This window comes from Sordaria macrospora, chromosome 3 (assembly GCF_033870435.1).
Source record: "Sordaria macrospora chromosome 3, complete sequence".
Classification (NCBI taxonomy): Eukaryota; Fungi; Ascomycota; class Sordariomycetes; order Sordariales; family Sordariaceae; genus Sordaria; species Sordaria macrospora.
In genome coordinates this window covers 3,894,197-3,910,399 of record NC_089373.1, presented here as the reverse complement: position 1 = coordinate 3,910,399, position 16,203 = coordinate 3,894,197, and the positions used below count along the sequence as shown (strand labels likewise).

Sequence of the window (16,203 nt, the reverse complement as noted above, 5' to 3'; positions counted from 1 at the left end):
GCCTCGGGGTGAAGCATCCCGGGCTCGTGGGTCACGGTCCGTAAGAACACAAGCGACCTACTCCTCTCATCGGGTCTGTCAGTAGATAGTGGATGAGTGTCGAGCGGAAACTCACGGAAGCTTTGTGAAGTTCAGATATCCTATAACGTGATCGAGATACGTCAAGCCATGTGCGTCACTCCGCAATATAAACGGAGGGTCGAGGTCTCACCTTCAATGGTTGGTGGGAATTGAGATGAAATACCAATGTCCATCAGCCCAGCGGAGATTGGTGAGTATCGAGGCCGGGTGCGTCGGGAGCAACCAGTTCGTTCGTGTGTGTATATCCTTGGCTATATACTGATATGGAATCACCGAAGTTGATCGTGATGTGAACCAATATGTGGGTGGATCTGTGGCCATGGTTATGCGGATAAGTTGTTGATGAATCGTGTCTTACCCGTAGATCCTATGGTCTACTGTTTTCTTTCATGAAACAATGCAAAAGCCCACCGTCTATTCCGCTATGGTGTAATGAGGTGCCGAGAAACCAAAAATCCTCGCCGTGGTGAACAACAGAAACGAACAGCGAAAGTAAGAAGAAAACAAAAGAGAATGACAACAGCGCACTCTCTTGTTTTTCCTCGAAGCACCTCAGGAAGAACGAAAGGCGGCCTGTTTTCCGCCCGTCAGAGACAAAGCACGTATATAGTATGAACCAAGATGATGCCCAAACCCCAAGAACGTGTGTCAAACTCCACGCCTTATTCTATTCCGGCTATCCCGAGACGTAAAAATCCAAACATCCCATCTTTTCCTTTTTGTTCTCTTCTTTCTTCTAGTACATACCCAAACTTTCAGCCTTGCAACCACCCATAACTCCTTGAAGCCCGTTGTTATACAAGCTCGATATGACGTGTCTCATCTTCTTCCCCTTCAGCTTTTCATGACTTCTAGGGAAGTTCATGGAGGTCCCGATGCATTGGACTGCGACTGCGCATATCGTTGGTTTTGCTGCTGTTGAGGCTGCTGCTGACTTTGAGGCTGCTGCTGTTGCTGCTGATGCTGTGTCACCATGCCAGGAGGGACTGCGTTGGACATCTGCGGCGTCATCTGCGGCGTCTTCATGCCCTGTTGTAGCATCTGTCCGCTTGGAGCCGGACTTCCGTGGTTTGACCTTACACCACCACCACCGAGCTGGCCATTCTGCTGCTGCTGGATTTGCTGCTGAATTTGTAGCTGCTTTTGATGCATTTGTTCGCGGTATTGTTGCTGCTTCAGCATCATCATCTGTTGATGACTTAGTTGCTGCCCGGGCTGTTGTTGCTGTTGACCATGTTGCTGCTGTGGATTTTGCTGCTGCCCTTGCTGTTGCTGGCTTTGCTGGCTTTGCTGCTGCTGTCCTGCTTGCTGTGACATCTGATCAGGAGTACCTCCTGGCATTGGTCCAGATCCAGGAAGACCCGATGATCCTGCTGAAGCGTTCGGGGCCGACCTCCAGATAGGCTCATTTTTATAATCAAGGGCTGGGTAAAGTGACTGGAGCTTCTTGTAAAGATCCGTCATGATCTTATGCCTTTCCGCGCGATCAGTGTTAGGGTCAGGTGGCGCGTCGCTCGCGCTGTCCTCAGCGGACGTGTTCTGTGCTACTCTTACCCTGAGGTTCAGGTGTAGGGGTGGGGGTGTCAGATATGCTGGATACGGGTGCATATTGGGTTGTTTGCCCGGCTGCGATAGCGGGGCCATGAAACCCATGTTGGTTCTGACTCTGACCATGCATCTATAACTCGAGATTAGTCGTTCAGTTCGAGATACCCGATCCTCCCGTTGTGATTGCCACTCACTGTTGATAATCCTGCTCCGTCAATTTCTCTTCTTCGTGAAGGCTCATACCACCATTTTGCTGTTGTTCACCCGACTCACCAGCCGCCTCCTTTTCTCTCTTTATCTCTTGCCGACTAATGTGGAGACACGCTAGTTCGTACAGGAGCTCATGGTTGATTTCCAATAGTACGGCGAACCTTTCCTGTTCTCGCGACCTTGTAGTTGGACTTTGGGGGGCCGAGTGCATCGGCGTCCCGTTAGCCTGACCTTGTCCTCCAGTGGAAGGGAACGTAGGTGTTTGGGGTGTGACTACGGCCGAGCCACTTTGAGGCTGGGTGGTGGTTGGTGTCTGATTCGCAGAGCCTCCTTGACCCTGGGCAGTAGAATAAGTACCTGGTTGCTGGGACGGCATCGCATTGTTTGGGGTGCCCTGAGAGGCAGGGTTGAAGGAGCGCTGAGGTGTTGATGCGGACATGTTGGCAGCATTCTGCTGGGAAGGGTGTATACGCTGCATCATTGGCTGCTGCTGGGACATGGCAGCATTCATTGGATAATGGGGCATAGAAGCAGACATCATATAGTTAGCTGGCAGTTGCGGCTGAGGTGCCGCGGGTGATGGCACGGCTGCCACATAGGGCGCGCTTGTGTAAGGCGCCTGGAATGACACTGTTGATCCGGAGACTCGGTCAGCCTTTTCACGCCCAAGGTATACAAGCAGCTATGTGGCTAGGTAGGTAGAGGTAGGTACTCGAGGCAGGTACTCGATTGATCATCAGGTCGATGGGGAAGGGGTCCAAAGGGGGACGAATCGGAGAATGGCATGGAAGACGCAGGACGAACTTGACAGACGGGATGAAGCGCGGCAGGACCCGTAAGACACCGGGTGGGCGGTAAGACGCAAAAACTCGCGGGGACGTGAAACAAAGAAGAGGTACAATTAAATACAGTGAGAAACAAGACCGGGGAAACAAAGTCTAACAGTAGCTGCGGAAAGCCCAAAGGAGGAGGGGAGTGGGACAATGATACATAGACATGAGGTCCAGGAAGCCGGGCCCAAGGGGGTGGGTGGAAAGATAAACAAGGCGCGCGAGGGAAAGGTTAAAGCTTACTCTGACCATTGGTGGCAGCCGTGGTGTGCGGCATGGCGGCATTCTGCATCATTCCTGCAGGACCAGCACCTGTTCCCATCATTCCTGGGCTTGGAGCAGCAGCAGCTGGGAAGTGACTGCCGCCGGCTTGGGAGCCCATGTGGAACTGCTGCTGTTGCTGTTGCTGTTGCTGTTGCTGCGTTTGCTGCTGGCCTGGATGATGTTGCTGCCCGGGCTGCTGCTGCTGCTGCTGGCTCTTATACATCATCTGCTGATGATGCTGTTGCTGCTGCTGCCGTTGCTGCTGCTGCCGTTGCTGCTGCTGGCTCGGGGACGGCCCACGGCTGGGACTCGGCTGCAAGTGAGACGCCTGCTGAGGAACTTGAGGGACCTGGGGGACCTGAGAGTTCTGAGGGTTCTGTGGAGGTGGGGCGCCGTTGAAGGCTGAATTACCAGCTCCCGCACCAGCGGCGGGATTGGGGTTGTAGCCGTATTGGGGTTGGTACATGGCTTAATGGTTTATCGTTGACGGATCAACTGGAGCGCCAAGGGAGCGGATGGGGGGACGACGCGATGGACGGAACAGAAACGTCGTGCGTGGTGAGGTGGGCGTGGATCACCTCGATCAGGGAGGTCTTGCGGCTGCCAATGTAGATGTGGGGAAGGGGCAAGGCCATCAATTGACAAATTGAATCCAGCCTAACGCAGCAGCCAACCAACGAGGAGCCTGTTTGTTCCCTGTTCGTGGTTTGTTAGCGCCCACAGACTCTGTTCGACGGCGCTGTTCCAGGCGTTCGGCAGTCGGTTCTTCTGTGACTGGGGTCACACTGATACCGATGAAAGTTTCCAGGTCGTCTTGTCCTAGTCTTTTTTGCCGTCAAACCTGTAAAGCCAGATACTGTAGGAGTGTAGGTATCTCTAGCCACAGGGGCAGCGCTTTAGATGGGAGGCACCTACTTGCCCAGGCACGTTTGAGGATGGGATGGAACCGGGCGTATGTTTGAAGCCACCAGGGATGTGTCGGGTTGCTTCAAGCCAATCTCAACATGGGATGAGACCCGATGGTGGCCGATGTTGGTGGTTCCTGTTTCCGGTTCGCCTTATAGCAGGACTAACCACCACACACCACACAAAACTCTCTTCTCTACCACCGTACGTCACTTCTTTCCCTGTTATTCCTGTACGAGACGGAACGATGTACGGGGCGTACTTGATACGGTATGATGGACGTGTAAGAGTGAGGGAGGGCCACCTCGGATATTATGTCTTGCTGCAGATATACGGATGTACCTGACTTGACGCCCAAGGTACGCTGTCCTTTGATAGAAGGTTAGGGACGAGGCTAGGATGTACAAGTAGGGTACCTGTACGTACGGGTTCTGTAAGGTACGACGAAGGGGGGTGTAGGTAGAGATTCAGACTATCCAGCGTCTGGACAGTCGTCTTTGATGGATCTGGGGTCCAGCCAGGTGGCACCCGGCAACGAGGCACACCACGACGGGATGCAGTACGGGGTAAAATTACCGGGGACTGGGAGTGCAGACAGACAAGTGACGAGACTGTGCGTGAGTGTCCAGTCAGTTGGTCACGATCGAATGGAGATGGGTACAACCTCCCCAACAGCAGCAGGGGGGATGCCGATAATGGGACCGAAAGTGTAAAGTAGATAAGGCAAGGTTGACGCAGGGTCTGTCTCTCAACCCCCCCAGCCCAGCCCTACCTAGGAGCAGATGAGGGGGTTCCCGTGAAGAGTGATGGGATGAGATGAAGGGCAGCCCTGGAAAGCTGGGTCTGAAGGGGGGACCAGCCGAAACCCCGAACCGAAGTGAGGGCCACAGCCTGGAATGTCTGTAGCTGAAGGGAGGGGTGCAGACAGAAAGAAACCGAAGTAGGTACCTGACAGGATGCCAATGAAGAGATTGAGACGAGACGAGATGAGACGAGATGCCCTGCCTGGCTGACGTGATGGATATACAGGACGGGACCGGGCCGAGGAACAGAAATTGTGCGTAGAAGCAAGGTTTCCGTATGTAATGCGGATGTAATGATGTATTGACGGACGGCGATTGTTGCTACATGTAACTGCTGGCAAGTTGAACGAGGGGAGTTTGGCGTGCGCAGGTGCGGTAGACAGGCTCAACAGGCACCGGTAGGGCAGCGTTGGGAAGAGCGAAAAAGCGAGCGAGGATTTGGCAGAGAAGCGACTTCTGCGACTCTGCGCGGAGGCACGGGACGTCGTGCAAAAATGCCACGAGGGCCAATGTGGCCGAATGCAAATTGCAACGACGAAAAGCGGGTGTGAGTGGGTTCCTGCTGGCTCTGCGTGACTGTGACCACCGAGACGCTAGCCCAATAGGGAGAAGCGCCATTTCGAAGCGGGGTGGATTGACCGGAAGCGACCGGGATCCAAACTTCTGTGGAGGTCAAGCAAAATGCAAGCCAAACATGCGCGAAGCCATGCCATTCGCTCGTCTGTGGATGCACAGATGTGCGGACAAAAGCCCGCTCTGCCAGTATTTTCATGGTGATGATAGGATGCAGGCAGCGATCATCAATCACATTCCACTTGCACGACACCACCTTGCAATTTGCAGGCACCACAAAGTTTGAAGCTCAATCATTGGACTAAAAAGGGAAATTCACAATTATTTATGTTATATTCTATTCCTCTCTCTTTAACCCCCATCTTCCAGCCTTCGTCTTTGCCGGCTTAGTCGTAGTAACGAGTGCCATACTTGGACTGCCCAGCAACAACATCGAGGAAGTGCTTAGCAATGACGGAATCTGGCATAGCCTTGTCAGCGACATTCACATGTTTGGACCCAACACCACAGTACAGTACATAACATGGTGATGGCAAGCTAAGAAGAGAAACTCATGAAAAAAGGGACAAACATACCGGTCTTGGTGGAAGGGTGCAACTCGTCATACCACATGAAACCGCTCAACGGGCCAAGGCTGGTCTGGTCAACGCAGTCGCCACCGGAAGCCGAGCAGTGGTGGAAGTATCCGGTGCTGTTGTGAGGAGCGTCCAGGTACGCGGCAGGGTTCTCGTGGACGTCAGTCAAGAGGCTGTGGACGTCAAAGAGATCAAAGGTAGCCTTGGGCCAACGCGACTTGAGCCTGGTGTTGACGGCAGCGCCATAGCTGAAGACGGTGTTGAGGGTGGTGCTGTACTCCTTGATCTTCTCGCTCCTCTCCGTGACGTTGTACTGCGACTTGCCGGCCCAGAACTGGCTGGCTCCCGAGAAGCCACCGTTCTCAAGGGTGGCATAGAGAGGCGCCAGGTGCAAAGGCGCCAAGTTCAGCAGGACGAAACGACGGCCACCGGACTTGTAGATGGTGTCGAAAACAGTCCAGATGCACTCGGAGAAGTCAGTAAGGGTCTTGCCGGGGTGTTGGTTCTCGGTCAAGAAGGCATCGCCACCGAGATCGTTGGTTCCGATCCAAAGGGCGTAGACGGTGTTGTCGGCGGTCCTGTTGGGGAAGATGGACCTGTACGCAGTATCGGCGACGAAGGAAGGGATCTCGTCATCCAAGACAGCTGGGAAGTCCTTGTTGATGGCGCTGAAGTACCGCGAGATGACCTGGTTGGAGCAGGTTGCGCCGCTGACGGCGTAGTCGACAAGCTTGGCCCCGACTTGACGGCTGGCATACTGGTTCCAGGTCAGACCACCGCTGGCGGTCACGTCGCTCTCGCCGTGAAGCTGGCCGGGCGGGGGAGGGTTGCCGCCGTTGCCCATATAGTATCCCAAACGGCCGTTGTCCGTATAGCTGTCGCCAAAGGTCACAAGAAAGTCAAAGGGCTTCTTGGTGGGCTTAGCAGCAGCAGCAGCAGAGGCAGCCAAGGAGGCGCCGGCCAGGAGCATGGAGAACAACATGGTGAAGAGAAGAGACTGGGGAGGACTTTGAAGCTCTTGGCGAGTTGGATATGGAAGAACTGAAGTTGAAATTTCACTTGCCACTTATCAGCATGGTCGAACCTCAAGTGACGGCGGGACACCGAGAGGTTATATACACTCAAGACTCAGCAGGCTTGTGATGGCGTGTACGTCTCGTGTGTAACAACATGATGCGCATGATTAATTCACCCGAAGAAAAGGTTAGTCCAGTAAGGGATAGCTTGCAGTAGGCTATTTGCCGTCTCCATCTACAGCTGCGAGATCAGGGGGTTTAGGTGGTAGCAGACCAAGAAAAAACATGGGTGTGAGGGACAGACCGGACCATTTCCACAGGGCCCTTTCTCTCTTGAGGTCTTGAGGCGAGAATCCGGGTCGGTTCGACGCCATTTTACAGACAGAGCTCCATTTCCCTCGGGTCTGTGTAGCATAGTATACCCAAATAGGGTCGCTAGGCTAATAGGTGAGCAGGCGAAGCAGGCACAGCAGCAAAGATGCCGCGAACATTGCATGATGGAGTTGTGCCCCCGGAGCTGCTCGGCTGCGTTTATCACAAAACAGCGTTGACCACGAAGTTGCTGTCTACCAGAGTAACGTCCAGTGGCGGGGGAGGTCCGAAAAGAGAAAAGTTCTCGAAGACGGGGCGGGACGAGAAGAACTCTCTCCGGGCCCCATCCCGGTCAATGTTGCAATCGACCATTGGTGTTAGGTGCGGCTTGCCCGCTCCTGCATGGCTCGCTGCCGGCTCACGACTTCCGTTTCTAGCTTTCGATCCGACAAGCCGGAGTCGGTGTAAAGTCGAGGTCGGCACAGGCCGCACAGACGCGAGAGACGGTTGTTCGGGAAGATGTTGCTCTGCGGGTTTGCCCGGATCGACCAATGAGATGTTCCAGTTTAGGAGGAACAACGAGTGCAAAGAGGCATGCTCGCCCTGATGAACATTATGGAGGGCATGGCGGATTCACAATCATCTCTTTCATGATTTCATCTTGGGATGTGTTCGTGTGTTCCGGAAATGGCTTTTCTGAAATGAAACTTTCAGTAGTGCTGCACAGGCTGTCCTGGAATCTGGGCTAGGAAATGATTTCAGAATCGGATTTCAGCAGCTCTTGGATGCTGAAATGGTTCATGAAATTCTTGAGTGGAATGGTGCTTCGTGATTGGAGGGTTGAGGTATTTGTGGAGTAGACCAATTCATGAAACTGAATTTCAGAAATGAACCTATTCAGAACACTCGAACGCGATTCTGAAATTGATCTTCTGAAGATTTCCCAGCAAAATAGTTTTCTGAATATTCGAACAGGTTTCTGAAATTCATCTTCTAAAAACTTCAGAAGGCCATTTCCGGAACACACGAACGCACCCTTGGTCGCTTTGAAGAAGTGGGTTGAGTGTGGAACACAACGCTTGGCCTGCGAGGGGATGAAAGGAGCAACATACCAGGCCTGAACCCTAACCCTAGAATGAACTTTCTACGTAAAGGTAGCTTTCGGGCGGTTTTGTGACCCAGAGAGGCAGGGGCACGTACTGTCCCGCTTCTTTCGCGCCGTCAATCGAGGACAAACAATGATCTTCAATGGCAAGCAGAGTTGCCACAACGCGACTTCCCTCACAAACATGACTGCTCTTTCCTCGTCTTCGCATGCTCTTTCCACAGGAACATACCTCCAACCCCCAAGGCCCGATAATAATCGGCACATCCGCTTGATGTACCCGAACAGGCTACGGCACCGAATGGTCTGAACAGAGGTGGAACGCATTAAAAGCCCCCCTGCCACTCAACTACAAAAATCATGACATCCAGCCACCATAGCGCCGACGCTACAACTACAGATCCACTGAGAAGGCTCAAGCGTAAACGCGCGTCCACCGAACCAGAAGCGTCGATAGAGCCAGGGGACGATGTCTCTTTTGTTGGAAACCCCAGCAACGATTCCCAGGAGAGTTCCGGCAGTTGTGGTACTGGTCAAGCAGCAACAGGGCCAAAGAAGCGAAGAGGTCGTCCTCCCAAGCTTGTCGCCGAGACTACCGTTGTCGAAAGCGACATTGAATGGCCTTTCTGGTTCAAGGAACTCGAGAAGACACAAAGGGCTTTGAACCTCGTCTACACGTTCTGCTCTACGCGGAAGCATTTGGCGACCACGTTCGAGACGATACGATCGACGGTTGAGTCTCATACAAACCGGTCGTTGACGATTGAGGATGTAGCTGCAATCGTGGCTTTACGCCCGGAAGGCATTCACTTTGCCTACGTCGACGAGCTGATGCTACAGCTTGATGCAAGGGGTGCCGAAAAGGACGATACCTTCAAGACGGGAAGCTATACTGGGAAGTCGTCTCGGTCCTTTGCGCCCGATGCGTCCGTTGGCGGTATGACTGGTCTGGAAGGGCTAGGTGATACTGACACAAACCGAACTAAAGAAGATGACGAGGAGCTGAGATCTGGACGGGAGGTTCTTTACTTTGAGTTCATCGACGAAGATCTCAAGAGACAGGTCCAGGACAAGAAAACACGAGACCCGACTAAGCCAACTCGCAGGCTTCGACATGAGGATGTCAAAATGCCCGTGTATAGTCAGAAGCAAATGACGGCACTAATAGAAAAGAGGAACACCAAGTTCGCCAATGCAGTCAACATCTTCTTGAACCGCTGTGCTGCAGAAAGTCTAGATCCGGAAATGGCACTCAGAAGCGAGTCCGAATCATTCGTTCCGCGGCCTTCAGCACCAAGAGAGCCCACTCCTCAGCCGAAATCTAGCACCTTGCCCGCGAGTATCCCGAAGGAGAGGAAAAGCATACCGCAAATCGTGCAAGAGCTGAAGGATAGCCCATGGTACACTGGTCAAATAGTTCCCGATGGCCATCGAGTGTTCGAGGAACAGGAGCCTGTTTACGGCTATCTGAACTTTCTCCTCAGCCAAGATTTGGTTAACGCGCTCTACAATACCAAGGGGATTACGCAGTTTTATGCTCATCAAGCTGATGCTATCAACGCTTTACACGATGGACACCATGTGGTGGTGTCCACCTCCACCAGCTCCGGAAAGTCTCTCATCTACCAATTGCCTGTTATACATGCCCTTGAGCAGGACCGGAATACGCGAGCCATGTACATCTTTCCGACCAAGGCGCTGGCGCAAGACCAGAAGCGAAGCCTGAAGGAAGTGATGAAATTCATGCCTGGACTGGAAGAGCTGCTCGTTGAAACCTTTGATGGCGATACGCCAATGCATGACAGGAATGTAATCCGCGATGATGCACGCATCATATTCACAAATCCCGATATGCTCCACATCACGATTTTACCTCAAGAGGAAAGATGGAGGACGTTTTTGCAAAACCTTAAGTTTGTTGTCGGTGAGTTAGACCTCCATCAAGTTAACTTCTCGGACGGCTGCGGAGTGCGATCTCTAATTAACTCTTCTTCCCGTTGATAGTGGACGAACTGCACTATTACAACGGCTTAATGGGATCGCATGTCGCTTTCATCATGAGACGACTGCGTAGAATATGCGCAGCAGTCGGAAATACGCATGTTCAGTTCATCTCGTGTTCAGCAACGGTAGCCAACCCGAAGGAGCACTTTACTACCATATTCGGCGTTGAAGATGTCAAGCTCATCGACTTTGACGGCTCTCCATCTGGTCGCAAGGAGTTCCTCTGCTGGAACACTCCGTATAAAGACCCAGGAGATCCGTCCAGCGGCCGCGGCAATGCCAAGTTTGAGTGTTCTCGTCTGTTCTGCGAACTCATCCTCCGCGGCGTCCGTGTCATCGCCTTCTGTCGCGTTCGCGAACACTGTGAGAAACTGGTCAATGCCATCAAACAGGAACTGGAACAAAGAGGTCGCTCTGAATGCATCAATCGTGTAATGGGCTACCGCGGCGGTTACACTGCCCAAGACAGACGGCAAATCGAAACTGAAATGTTCGAGGGCAAGCTCATGGGCATCGTGGCAACCACTGCTCTCGAGCTTGGTGTTGACATCGGCACTTTGGACTGCGTTATGACTTGGGGGTTCCCGTACACAATAGCGAACCTCAGACAGCAGAGTGGGAGAGCTGGCCGGCGGAACAGAGACTCTCTGTCAATTTTGGTTGGGGACAGTTTTGCAACGGACCAGTATTACATGCAGAATCCGGACGAACTCTTCACAAAGCCAAATTGCGAGCTTCAAGTGGACTTGGAGAATATGTTGGTCAAGGAAGGACACATCCAATGTGCGGCATACGAAATGCCAATTCTCCCGGCTAAGGACTCCAAATACTTTGGCGAAGATCTGGCAACGGTCTGCGAGAAGCGGCTCCTCAAGGGTGACCGGGACTTTTACCATTGCCATGACAGGTTTCGACCCCGGCCTTCGCAGTTTGTATCAATACGCGACACCGAGGAAGACCATTTTGCTATCATCGACACTACAAACAACCGGAACATTGTGTTAGAGGAATTGGAGGCATCCCGAGCGACCTTCACCATTTACGACGGAGCCATATTCCTACACCAGGGCAACACCTACCTCGTTCGGGACTTCAACCCCGACAAAAAGATGGCGCGAGTCGAGAAAGTCAAGGTGGACTGGACCACCGAGCAGCGGGACTACACGGACATCGACCCGGTAGAGACCGAAGCTATTCGGCGCATCAGCGGGTCGAAATCGCTCGCCTACCACGGCGCCATCAAAATCACCCAAGTCGTCTTCGGCTACTTTAAAGTCGACAAGAAGAACCGGATTCTCGACGCCATCCAGGTCGACAACCCGCCCGTCATCCGCTACAGCAAGGGCACCTGGCTCGACGTGCCCCGCCTCGCGCTCGAGATCCTCGTGTCACGGCGCCTCCACGTCGGCGGCGCCATCCACGCCGCCCAGCACGCCATCATGAGCCTCATGCCCAACTTCGTCATGAGCATACCGGGCGACGTGCGCACCGAGTGCAAGAACCATCTCAAGGAATTTGCCAGGCGGGAGACGCAGCGGAAGCGGCCGGCTCGGTTGACTTTCTACGACGCAAAGGGGGGCGCGAGTGGGTCGGGCATCAACACCAAGGCGTTTGAGTTCATCGACGTGTTGCTGAGGAAGGCGCTCGGTCGGGTGTTGGCGTGTCAATGCCGCGATGGCTGCATTGAGTGCGTGTGCTCGGAACTCTGCAAGGAGGCTAATTCGGTCATCAGCAAGGCAGGCGCGGAAGTGATTCTTAAGAGTCTCTTGGATGAGGAGATTGATGTTGAGAGCTTGCCGATGGGACCGGAGGAGGCGAGCCCGGCTGGTGTGGAAACGGTGGTTTTGGCGAAACCGGTGCCGCCGCGAAATAGGAAGACGGTAAAAATTATTGGGCTTGCGGGCGAGGAGATTGAGATTCAGGTTAACGATGAGCAGGGTGATGGTGAGGAGGAGGAGTATTATGGTTCATGACTGACGATGTGATGCGAATTTGTAGGGGTCGTCTTGTTAGGGTTTCCTGCTTCGAGTTTACGGATCCCGGCTTACCCCATAATTTTGTTCATTTTCCCCATACTCACTATTCTTATGCTTATTTTTCCTCAAGCAAATCATTTCTCCAAGCTCATGCACGTGGTGTTCGGTCCCGAAATGAGGCTATCGCCATGAAGCAAGGGCATGCCTTCATATGTAGAACAAATCTACGCCAAACGTGACGTTCCACCAAAACAAGAGAACAAGCTTTTCCAAAGAACCTTGGGCTGACAAGTTTTGTGCAGCAAGAAAAAGCCACCCGCCATTGGCATTGGGCAAAGTGATAAGATCCGCCTTGGCACATGATGACTGCTTCAACGTTTCTTGCCAAAATCTTATCTTTGTTCCATCTTTGCTGCCGTGGCTTCTTTTTCTGGATGGCGTTTACTCAGCGACTGCCACGGCCCGGGTTTATTTTGGAGACCTTTAAACTACACCATAATCTCGCATCTTACCCCCAGGTCCCACGCGGCGGGCTGTGCAGCGGTTAACTTCGTCTTACAGTAACAAAAGCCGGGGCTGGGGCGCTTTCGGAGAGAGATCCGCCAGGATGTTCATTTAGCGGAGATTATTTACTTTTCTGGAGTTTCGATCTGTGCCACCTTACTTCGTAGGCAACAACAGCAACAAAACAAAGTACAACACGTACCAGCTTGCCTCCGATCCTGCGATAATGCCTATCTCCTGCCATGTCTTGTACAGACTACCGGTTACGGTCACACAGAAGCATCTTCAAGCTTTTTCGGCACTCGGATCTGTCTCTCGATGTGCCGAATGACATCAAGAAGAAACAATCTGCAGATACCAAAAGATGTCACACTCGTTAGACTCCATTGTTGGCGGCCGCCCGGCTCGAAAGTCGAAGCCACATCGAAGCTAGCGATGGAAGGCTGGGCGAATGGGAATGCACTCGTTCGGATCCTCAGTTACCACTGGATTTCCCAGCCCTCAGGACCCTCCAGTCCGAACTCCGTTCACCACCAAAAACCCCAGTTGAACCCCCGTCAGGCCTGAAACTCGACGTTGGAGGAGCCAAGATCGCCAAGGCCAAGCCAGTTGTTTCTGCACAAATGGCTTCTTGGCGCTTGGCTAGGGGTCCCCGGGTTTGTGAGAAAGTGAGGGTGGCCCCTTCCTGCATCGACACCTCGAGTCTAGACCCACGATAAATCCTTCTTTCTGACAGCGACCATGGGCAATTGGTGAAGAATGAGTGGTTGAGTTCAGCTCTCCCTCATCTTTCCCTTCCTCTCCATCCCGTCAGGTTGTGAGCGTACCCTTGTCCAGTCGGTTGTCAGCCATCCTTGATGAGCCCTGCGATTGATGAGTGAGACCGATGCGGATGCTCAGAAATATCACGTTTTGCTAATCCTCTTCTCCTTCTTCTTTTATTACAAACCTTCTGCTGTGTTTATTTTCCTCGGACATCTTCCTATTATAGAGGCCCTTTCTATCCTCGTACATACTCGTTGTTTTTTCTGTCTTACATACTGCTCCACCTGAACATTGGTCAGGTCGTGACGCCTACCTAATCCAGTCCTGACCGCCTTCACCTAGTGGCTTGCGGACTGAGCTCTTTTTTCTCTTCCCCACCTGGTCCTTTCTTATAAGTCGTTCCTGCTGGAATACATCATCTCGTCGATCTTGAGCAAACGACACAGTATTTCGGGGTGGGATACCGCTCTTTGGAACGAGCAACCGCAAACAGATAACTCTGACACAGGAGGCGCGCTGCCGGGAAGCCACCTACCTATCTACAAACTTCCGCCCATAAAGCACCCACGACACATTTCAGCTGTGTACGACGCATATACACCCACAAAAACACACCATGGTGACTCCCTACCACACAGCGGCGCGAGAAAAGCGCGCTGCTGAACGTGATTCAGATGAGAGAAACGCCAGCGCTGGAAACGTCCTTCCCATCGCAACAGAAGTTCAGGCCCATCACCACCATCACCACCACCCACCGGCCCCAAAATCATGGTTCCCGATCCGCGAAGAAGGCGAGAGTGGCCGGTCCGGCATCCACCCGTGGCACTTCTTGCGCATCGTGTTCCGCTCGTCCTCGCTGGCATCTCGCCTCGTTAACGTGCTATGGCCCGTGGTACCCGCCGCCATTGCCGTACGGTATGCCGCTCCTCACCAGGACCTGGCAATTTTCATTCTAGCATACATCGCCATGGTACCTTGTGCGAACTTGGTCGGATTTGCGGGACAGAATTTGGCGAAGAAGGTTCCGCACGTGCTTGGTGTGTTGGCAGAGACAACGTGAGTATCTCCTTTGCCCTTCCGCTGGGAAAAAGATGGGTCATGTTTCTAACAGACTATGGTCACTAGTTTTGGTTCACTCGTCGAGATTATCATGTTTATAGTCCTGGTAAAACAGTACGACCCTGAATCTTCGGTGGATAATACCCAGGTCATCAGAGCTGCGATCCTAGGTTCCATCCTTGCTACGATGCTGCTCTGTCTAGGCTTCTGCTTCATTGCCGCTGGTTTCAAGCGCGAGGAGACGCACTTCAGCGAGATCGTTAGTGAAGCCGGTAGCGGGTTGTTGTTGACTGCGTAAGTTCTCACATCTATCCCATTATCCCCGCGTGAAGAAAGGATGAAGTGCTCACCGGTTCTTCTTCTACAGTGGATTCGGACTAGCCGTTCCTACAGCCTTCTTCAACGCCCTTTATGGCCGCTACGACACGGAAGAACTCAGGCGCAAAACCCTCGAAATTTCGCGTAGCACCGCCGTCTTGCTCATCATCGCCTATCTCGTGTACGTCTTCTTCCAGATGCGCACCCACCACGGTATCTACGACGCGATCTTTGAGGCCGACGCCGAGCGTGATGACGACAAGCATAAGGAGCTTCGTAGTCATCGCCTCACTATGATCGAGTCTATTATCGCATTGGCTGTGGGCATCGCCCTTGTCACGATCATTGCCATCACCCTCGTTGAAAAGATTCACTTCGTGGTGGAGGAGCGCGGCATCTCCGATGCCTTCGTTGGTTTGATCATGATCCCGCTTGTCGAAAAAGCGGCAGAGCACTTGACGGCAGTAGACGAAGCATACGACAACCAGATGAACATCGCCCTATCAGCAGTACTGGGTTCGACGTTGCAGACCGCTCTGCTCAACGGCCCCCTTGTGGTTATCGTCGGCTGGGGACTTGACAAGCCCATGGGCTTCAACTTTGAGAGTTTCGACCTGATTATGCTGATCCTCGCCATTTTGACTGTTGGAAACTTCCTGAGGGACCAGAAGAGTAATTATCTGGAGGGTGTGTTGTGCGTCATCGTTTATGTCGCCATTGGTGTAGCGGCAGCCCACTACCCGAACCCACACGCTCTCCATGAGGCGTTTCCGACCACGACTCCTGCCACATCGACTGGATCGGAGGGCGCTCACCATTAAGCGGACGGTTGCATTTCTGTGAGGTAGTCTGGGAAGTAAAAAACGAAGGAGGTCTATCTTGATGATTTATGTTTTGAGCCCTGTTGACTTATTGAAAGTCTAATAGGGGCTACTGGAAAGAATCAGGACGATTCCTGCTGTTGCTGTCTTGTTTCAGATACATTAGACGCTGTGGGATATGAACGAGGACTGCCTAAGATGGATCAGTCCATCGTGGCGGATCGACGCTGGAAATGATGTTAGCTATAAGAGTCATCTTAACATACCACTCTGCAGGAGACTTAGAGGTTAGAGGCTAATGAATAATGATGAATAAAGAACAAGAGATCTTCTGTCTGGGAATATGATTGAAGATGGAAGCATTGTATTCGTTTTAGCTTGGTGAACCCTAACCCTGGAGTAATTGGAGCTTGGGCCACTCGGAGTACTGCCCTGTAGCAGCGGACATCAAACGTCAGCGCCCTGACCGTGGGGGAAGGGGCCGTCCGCCGTTGTTGAACATGGGGACGTGGCCCGTCCAATCCATTCGTCCC

General features: G+C 52.8%; 4 protein-coding genes across 4 annotated transcripts; 2 read left to right on the top strand and 2 right to left on the bottom strand.

The window, feature by feature from the left end:
* Positions 1 to 471: 471 nt before the first annotated feature.
* Positions 472 to 3,399, bottom strand: SMAC4_00986 (uncharacterized protein; the record flags this gene model as incomplete). Its single annotated transcript, XM_066089524.1, has 3 exons — positions 472 to 1,759; positions 1,824 to 2,469; positions 2,913 to 3,399. 3 exons carry the CDS (start codon positions 3,397 to 3,399, stop codon positions 943 to 945), a joined length of 1,950 nt encoding a protein of 649 aa, XP_065946565.1. The 3' UTR covers positions 472 to 942.
* A 2,147-nt stretch (positions 3,400 to 5,546) lies between these two features.
* SMAC4_00985 (uncharacterized protein) lies at positions 5,547 to 6,772 on the bottom strand (the record flags this gene model as incomplete). The annotated part of the gene is made up of 2 exons (XM_003350047.2): positions 5,547 to 5,675; positions 5,791 to 6,772. 2 exons carry the CDS (start codon positions 6,770 to 6,772, stop codon positions 5,602 to 5,604), a joined length of 1,056 nt encoding a protein of 351 aa, XP_003350095.1. The 3' UTR covers positions 5,547 to 5,601.
* A 1,404-nt stretch (positions 6,773 to 8,176) lies between these two features.
* Positions 8,177 to 12,460, top strand: SMAC4_00984 (uncharacterized protein). The gene is made up of 2 exons (XM_003350046.2): positions 8,177 to 10,147; positions 10,228 to 12,460. The coding sequence occupies exons 1-2, from the start codon at positions 8,584 to 8,586 to the stop codon at positions 12,198 to 12,200; spliced, it is 3,537 nt and encodes a 1,178-aa protein (XP_003350094.1). The 5' UTR covers positions 8,177 to 8,583; the 3' UTR covers positions 12,201 to 12,460.
* Positions 12,461 to 13,327: 867 nt separating this feature from the next.
* SMAC4_00983 (uncharacterized protein) lies at positions 13,328 to 16,017 on the top strand. The gene is made up of 3 exons (XM_003350045.2): positions 13,328 to 14,528; positions 14,598 to 14,825; positions 14,899 to 16,017. The coding sequence occupies exons 1-3, from the start codon at positions 14,089 to 14,091 to the stop codon at positions 15,668 to 15,670; spliced, it is 1,440 nt and encodes a 479-aa protein (XP_003350093.1). The 5' UTR covers positions 13,328 to 14,088; the 3' UTR covers positions 15,671 to 16,017.
* Positions 16,018 to 16,203: the final 186 nt, after the last annotated feature.

Excerpts from the sequence above, each read along its gene's own strand:
- SMAC4_00984 (XM_003350046.2), top strand. The coding sequence starts at position 8,584 with ATGACATCCAGCCACCATAGCGCCGACGCTACAACTACAGATCCACTG. Across the intron at positions 10,148-10,227 it reads AAACCTTAAGTTTGTTGTCG|TGGACGAACTGCACTATTAC; the intron begins GTGAGTTAGACC and ends TCCCGTTGATAG.
- SMAC4_00983 (XM_003350045.2), top strand. The coding sequence starts at position 14,089 with ATGGTGACTCCCTACCACACAGCGGCGCGAGAAAAGCGCGCTGCTGAA. Across the intron at positions 14,529-14,597 it reads GGTGTGTTGGCAGAGACAAC|TTTTGGTTCACTCGTCGAGA; the intron begins GTGAGTATCTCC and ends TATGGTCACTAG. Across the intron at positions 14,826-14,898 it reads AGCGGGTTGTTGTTGACTGC|TGGATTCGGACTAGCCGTTC; the intron begins GTAAGTTCTCAC and ends CTTCTTCTACAG.